Raw genomic sequence first — 7,136 nt, forward strand, 5'->3', positions numbered from 1 at the left:
CATCGATTTTGAAAAAGATAGAAAAAGGAAAAAGAAAAAGAAAAGGCAAAAAGAAAGAACAACAAAAAAAAAGAAAAAAGAAAAACATGTGGTCGTGTAATTTAAAAAGGAAAAAAAGGAAGAAGAACGAATAGTAGACGGAAAAACTAAAGCGTAACCATATCCTACCCTGTGCTCGCGTGGTTGAACTAGCTGTCCTTGACGCGGAGGTAGGTGGTTCGAATCCTGGTAGCGCCCTTTTTTGGCCTACGGGCGCACACCCTGTAACGGGCACCGTTTAGGGAATGCCGTGCAACGGGGAGCAGGATGTGCGCCCTTTGGAATTTTTTTGAACGAAAAAATAATAAAGTGGGCCGGCCCACCACATGAATCCCGGTTGACATTTGCCACGGTTTGATTTACCGGGATTATATAGTTTACGGTGTAATCGACCAGGATTTCGATTTGAGGGTTCATTTCGTTCGACCTCTACAAATTCAAGGTTTAAAATTGACTTTTTTCCTTGTTGCGACACCACTATCTGTTTGTGGTTCGGACGCCCCAGATTTTGTTACTGGTCCGGTGATCACGGATATGATGCACCAATTTTAAGTGGAATATAAAAGCTATTCCTTAAAAATGTTTTATTTGGATTAAGATTTTCCTAAGGAAAACGTTTAAAATAAGCCGGATGAAAACTCTCTCCCGTAAGCCGCTCTCCCTGTGCACCACGTGTTGATGTGGCCCCGCCACCGCTCCAATCGATTCCACCTTATCTTCTCACACGAAGCGTATCCTCCACCCCATTCTTTCCCCCTTCCCTTCTGTCCTTCGTCAAGCTGCAGAGAAAAAGCAAGCAGGAGCACCGAAGCAGAGGAGGTGACGCCTGTCGGCCGTTGCCTGATGCATCCTCGAGCCGCCGAGGCTGCATTGAAGTGCCACCGGAGCTACATCGCAGCATCCCCGCGCTATATGGCAGCTTCCGCCGTCGTTGTCATGCTTTGCGTCGCAGCTTTCGCCATCGCCTCCGCCTGCTGCGTCGCAGCATCAACCGTCATCGCCGGTGCTGCAATGAGTGCGCCGGGCCGGCAATGGAGGGTGATCGGAGTTCCGCCGCGGCTTCAATGGAGCACCGTCGGGGTGTTGGAGTTTTTGTCGCGGTTGCAATGGAGCTTCGCCGCGGCTGCAAGTAGAGCATCGTCGGGGACGTTGGAGCTACGTTGCGGCTGCATTGAAGCTCCACCAGGGCTGCAATGGAGCGTCGTTGGGCTGCAATGGAGTTTCACCGGGCGTCGACAGTGCTCTGCTCCCATGGAGTTGCAGTGGAGCTTCGCTCGGGTGTCGTGGGTGCTGCATTGAAACTTTATTTGCAGCCCTCGGTGCTACCATGGTGCCGTGCAGGCCCCCGGTGAGTCTCGGCACTGTGCTACAGCGTGTTGCCGGCGAGTCTTTTTGGAGCTACGATGCAGCATCTCCGGCTGCTCGAGGGTTGCGAGGTCGGCGGCACACATGCCATCCGTTGCTTTCGATGGACCATCGTTGTGTTTCAGAGAAGGCGTGGGTATGGACTAACGACTAGGTAATGCACCTTCGCTGCAGAGGGGGACGCGCTGTGGATCGAAGATGGGCTCCAGAAATCCTAGGATCGAACATCGCTAGCGCCAATCGGACGGTTGGCTAGGCGGATGATTTCATACGGAAATCATCCGGCTGATTCGTAGCAGCCACCGAAAAACGCCCAAGTCTGAAATGCGTCGGTTGCATTGGCGCACCTACGTGTCCGCGCCGCCGACCAATTCAGGTATAGAAAACCTTTACCTCAATCAAAAAAGAAAAGGTATAGGAAACCTGCTAACCCTAGATCCCATCTCTTTCCACTCGATCCCCTCCTCCCACGCACTCCGGTCCTGCAGGCGGCAGCCGCCATCCCCTCCGACACCCAACCCCCCCTGCTCCTCCGCGCCCTTGCAGCCGCCACCACCTCCGCCGCCTGGGCTCTAAAGACCAGGGGACCGAAGGACCGCGTTATTATGTCTTATTGCGTTTTCTGCGGGATCATCTCAAGGGAGACGGAGGCGGAGGCGGAGGCGGAAGAGTCCTTTTCCTTCTGCAATCGGGACAGAAAAGAGATTGATTTCGGTTTGTTTTCCAAGCACACAGCAATTTTTACTAATATGTGTGCCGAGAAGTTGTAACCGGGATCCTTCTCCCTCTCCTCTAATAATCTCCTCCCTTTTGGAGGGGAGACGGCGATTAATCCGCCGGCCTGAATAAACAGAGGAGTGGGAGGAGTCGCCCATCAAAGAAGCAACATCAATCACATCTCTGAAAGGCCAGTTCTTTTGCTTTAGCGGATCAGCCATGAAGAACAAGAAGGGTCGCCGCGGCCGCAACGTAAGTTCTTTGTCTGTCCTTCACTTCGATTCGATTCATCCTCCAGGGCTGATTTAGTGTTTTCTTGTTTTTTCCCCTGCTAAATCTAATGCAGAAAGCAACTTGCAACGAAGACGCTGCTTGCAAAGCAAACGGAGACAGGCTTAGCAGGCTGCCCAATGATCTTCTGCTCAATATCCTGGAGAGGGTGGAGACGTTTGACGCCCTCAGAGCCTGCATCCTCTCGAAGCGAATGCTGCAGCTCCCCGCCATGCTCTCGCAGATTGTTATCGATGTTGGTTCCCTCGTCCCTGACCCTGATAGCTCCCGTGAATTTGGCATCCGTGATGTGGCTAGGGTCAATGGCGCTGTCGCTAAGATAACTGATAACATCTTGTGGATGAGGAGCCCAGGAATCACCATCCGCAAGCTTAATGTCAGAATGGTCTTGAGGCATTATGACGTTCTCTCTGTTGGCAAATCTTTTGCCCACGCCATGGCAACCCAGAAGGTCCAGAAAGCTGAAATTGAGTTCATGACGGAGAAGGCTTGCGCGGATTGCACACCTGCCGATCTCGTCGACTTTGCCAAGTGCTTCAATACTATCCTTGCTGATTGTCTGGATGCATTCGCTGGCCTTACGCGCCTATGGCTGCAAAATATGCGATTTGGTGAAGGCGACATCCCCAATGTCCTGACCACTTGCAAGCGGTTGAAATCTTTGCGATTGTCCTACTGTGACTCAGGGATCCGTTCTGTGCTGTGTTTAGAACATGCTCAACTCGTTGACCTCGAGATCGACTATGGGAAGTTCGAGAAAGTTGTGCTCAACTGGCTACCGGAACTCCAACAAGTGACTTATAATAACTGGTGCTCTTACGACGATGAGCCCCTGTCTTTTGGTTTCGTTCCGCAGCTTTCAAAGCTAAGCCTCGCGAAAATTGCTGTCTGCTCAGACAGGTGTCTAGAGTTGAGCCAGCTCCTTGCTAATTTCCTCTCCATAAGCGAACTGCATCTGAATTTTCGAAGTGAAAAGGTACTCAATTGCATCTGCCTTATTTCAACACTATATATGATCGTTGTCTTCTCTGCCATCCTAGAATGTAAACTATTTGCAGCTTGTACTCAATTCTTAGTATGCTTCTTCTTTCCCAGGCTATGATATGGTTATATGTGACAGTAATGACTTTCGTGATTTTTCTCTACTACCCTAGAACGTTGTTTTTGTGTGCATCTTGCACTCTATTCTTGATATGCTTCTTCTTTCCCAGATTTGGGTTCTACCAGAATGTCCGAAACTGCTCACGCCTGTTCTTGGCAAACTGCGGCTTGTGAATCTGGAAAACCTTCCTGAAGGATGTGATATTGCTTGGACAATGTTCATTCTTGAAGCTGCACCGGTCCTGAAGGAGCTATGCATCACAGTATGGGATCATTGGTGCATCATGGTGACAGACAAGGAGCACCGGAAGGCGAGTGGTTACTGCGACAACAGAAACGTAGAGTGGAAGCCATCTGTTTCCATTTTCAAGCATAAGAATCTTGCCAAGCTCACCATCTATGGCTTCCAAGCCGATGATAACTTCATTCGATACGTCAGGCGTGTCATGGTAGCTGCGGTGAACATGGAGGAGATATCTCTTCATGACAGGATGGTGTGGAAGTGCTGTAGTGACTCGGATCCCAAGACAAGGTATCCACGGACTGATGAGGAGAGGCAACATGTTATAGAGGAACTGGGAATGGATCTTCATTCCGTGGTTCACTTCCGGTCCTAATTGAAATCAATGAGTGACATTGGATTACAGTGATCTATTGTTTTATGTGAATCATATGGCATCACCATGATGGAAGGAGCTACTGAACTGCGTAATTCGGTTGTTACCGCTGTTACACTTTTGTCTCCCCGTAAATTCAGAGCAGTACTGTTGCCCAGTTTCAGCTGGAGGAGAGACTGGCAAAGGTGTGGAATTGCTGGTGACCTATCCTCTGCATTTTTTCTTTAAGATGATGCCCTACTTACTCTATGTAGTTGAAAGGAGTTGCTGAACTCTGAAATTCGGTGTTACCGTTGTTGCACTTTTGTTTACCCTTTGATTCAATGTCCTCAGTATTCTGTTTTCTGATGCTTCCTTTAACGTGCAAGATTGCAATGTGGCTCGTTGCATGACTTCAGTGGTCCTGCATTTAGTACTGTATATACCTGGATTTAATCTATCGCTGAAACCTTGCAACAATTACAGTAATAAGATACGGAGTATATCAATAAGTGTGCATGTAGAATTCAATTGTATAGAAACTACTCTATTAAACACTTGTAGCTATCGATGACTGGCTCGCAAGCTGAGGGTTTGTGGATTAGGGAAGATGGGAAAGACTTTCACCAAACATCTCATGCAATCGATGGAAATGTAAATCTTATTTTCTCTGATCGAATGGGCATGCACACATATTTGAAATGCTACGAAAATTCTATAAGCATCAAAAGATGGCCCACTAAAAAATAACATGTTAAGGCCATGGCAAAGAGAACAAATCTTTAATTTGCCAGCAAATTGCTATCCCAATTCTCTCACAGTGATGATCCAGGGCATGCTCATCCCAAGCTATCCGTATATAAACTCCAAACACCAAACTAATTCAGATACATAGATAAGCATACTAACTGAACACGTATGTTCTGAGCCAAAGCCTTTTTAGGTAGCCAACAATAAGACTAAACTTTGATATGAACAACTTCACTACGAGTACTAATTTACAAGGGGAACATATTCCGCAGAATGTGCATTCTGTGAACTTAAATGAATACATATGCCAGGAACATCTTTGTGAATATGGTGACCAGCAGCAAAGTTGTGAACTTAAATGGATTTTAGGCTGCTATATTATTCTATGTTTCTACGTGATACGAGTATTGATGCCTTCAAATAATCTACATCATGCTTTCCTTCGTACAAAGTGTATATCGATATATTGTACTCCCTCCGTTCACAAATATATGATGTTCTAACATGTTGTGGATCGGATGTACATATACACGTTTTGTGTGTTTGTTCATTCATTTCAGTACATATGTAGTCCATATTGAAATATATATGCAAAACAACTTCTATTTGTGCAGAGGGAGTATCGTGTATAGTGAGACTGGTTAGGCAAGTCAAAACTCCGCCTTCTTATGAGAGAGCTACTACTTAAACAAAAACCTTTCTGTTCAAAACATCTTATGAGGTTTCCTTGGAAGAGAGTATTGGTGCCTATCAGCACTCTTTTGGAACACAGATGCACCTTTATACGTTTCTTATTCAATGTTCAGATCGTACTCCCTCTGTTTACAAATATAAGATGTTCTAACTTTTTTCTGAATTGATCTGTATGGACACATTTTAGTGTACTTGTTCACTCATTTAGTATGTATGTAGTCCATTTTAAAATATCCAAAATATCTTATATTTGTGAGTGGAGGGAGTTGTATGTAGTAATAAAGGAATTGAAATTTTCTGATTTTCTTTTATTATGTTACTGTATAGACTGCACCGAAAATCTATGTTCGTCCCCCCATCTCTTTGTTTCCTCCTCTGTCTGAATATGACGGTCTACACCCGTCTGTCCCTCATGCTCATTCCGTTGTGGGTCGTTTGAAGGCAATACCTTGTTTTCTGAAATCTTGGCAGGGAAACCATCACCAAGTGATTAGCAGCAAAATATTATCACTGGTGGAGGGTAGGGCCCTAAAAGGGTTAAATGGATGATATTGGTGCGAGTAAGAAACAATGCTACAGTGCATATATTATCATGTTTGTTTACGTAAAGTTACTGTGGGTATGTTTTCAACAACCTTTTTTTGTGATCAAAATTACCCATGATGTTTGTGCATAAGTTAACACACATACTGAGTGTGTATTCCATGCAAAAAAATAAAATAAAGAAAATACTGAGTGTGTATTACCATTTCACTTGCCGACTAAAAGGCGACATGTTCAACAATTAGGTGTGCCAGAGATGTGTATATTGAGATGGATGTGTGGCCACATGAGGAAGGATCGAGTCCGGAATGATGATATACGAGATAGAGTTGGGATATCACCAATTGAAGAGAAGCTTGTCCAACATCGTCTGAGATGGTTTGGGCATACTCAGCGCAGGCATCTAGAAGCTCCAGTGCATAGCGGACGGCTAAAGCGTGCGGAGAATGTCAAGAGAGGGCGGGGTAGACCTAATTTGACACGGGCGGAGTCCGTTAAGAGAGACCTGAAGGATTGGAGTATCACCAAAGAGCTAGCTATGGACAGGGGTGCGTGGAAGCTTGCTATCCATGTGCCAGAGCCATGAGTTAGTTGCGAGATCTTATGGATTTCACCTCTAGCCTATCCATGTGCCGGAACTTCTTCTTCTTGTTGTTGTTGTTGTTGTTGTTGTTGTTGTTGTTGTTGTTCACTTACACATAAGTTGCCTTTCTTTGCGAAAGTGCACATGAGTTATTGAGGGTATATTTTCAACAACAAAATCCGGCGGACAAAGTTAGTTAGCGCGGTTTTTGTACGTAAGTTATCACGCCTACACTGTGTATATTACCATGCTACTTACATAGAAGTTAACATGGTTTGTTTTCAACATCTTTTTTTTCGGGTAGAGTTACCGCGGTATTTGTACCTAAGTTATCATGTTTGTGATGCGTATAGTACCGTGCTATTAAACAAAGAGAATTACTGGTAGCCCTCAAGTAGTAACATCCAACTGTTTCTCCGCCGGCTCTAGATCCCCTCCCCAATTCTTTCTTTGAGGTT

At 45.6% G+C, this 7,136-nt stretch overlaps 1 protein-coding gene across 2 annotated transcripts; it reads left to right on the plus strand.

Annotated features, from left to right (window-relative positions):
- The first annotated feature begins 1,840 nt into the window (after positions 1–1,840).
- Positions 1,841–4,518, plus strand: LOC119323339. 2 transcript variants are annotated; one of them, XM_037596967.1, is made up of 3 exons: positions 1,841–2,373; positions 2,468–3,388; positions 3,624–4,518. In XM_037596967.1, exons 1-3 carry the CDS (start codon positions 2,341–2,343, stop codon positions 4,128–4,130), a joined length of 1,461 nt encoding a protein of 486 aa, XP_037452864.1. In that variant the 5' UTR covers positions 1,841–2,340; the 3' UTR covers positions 4,131–4,518. The 2 variants fall into 2 exon arrangements, with proteins under 2 accessions (XP_037452864.1, XP_037452865.1); XM_037596968.1 differs by lacking the exon at positions 1,841–2,373 and having other exon boundaries at positions 2,462–3,388.
- The last annotated feature ends 2,618 nt before the right edge of the window (positions 4,519–7,136 follow it).

The sequence above is a fragment of the Triticum dicoccoides genome, chromosome 6B (assembly GCF_002162155.2).
Source record: "Triticum dicoccoides isolate Atlit2015 ecotype Zavitan chromosome 6B, WEW_v2.0, whole genome shotgun sequence".
Classification (NCBI taxonomy): Eukaryota; Viridiplantae; Streptophyta; class Magnoliopsida; order Poales; family Poaceae; genus Triticum; species Triticum dicoccoides.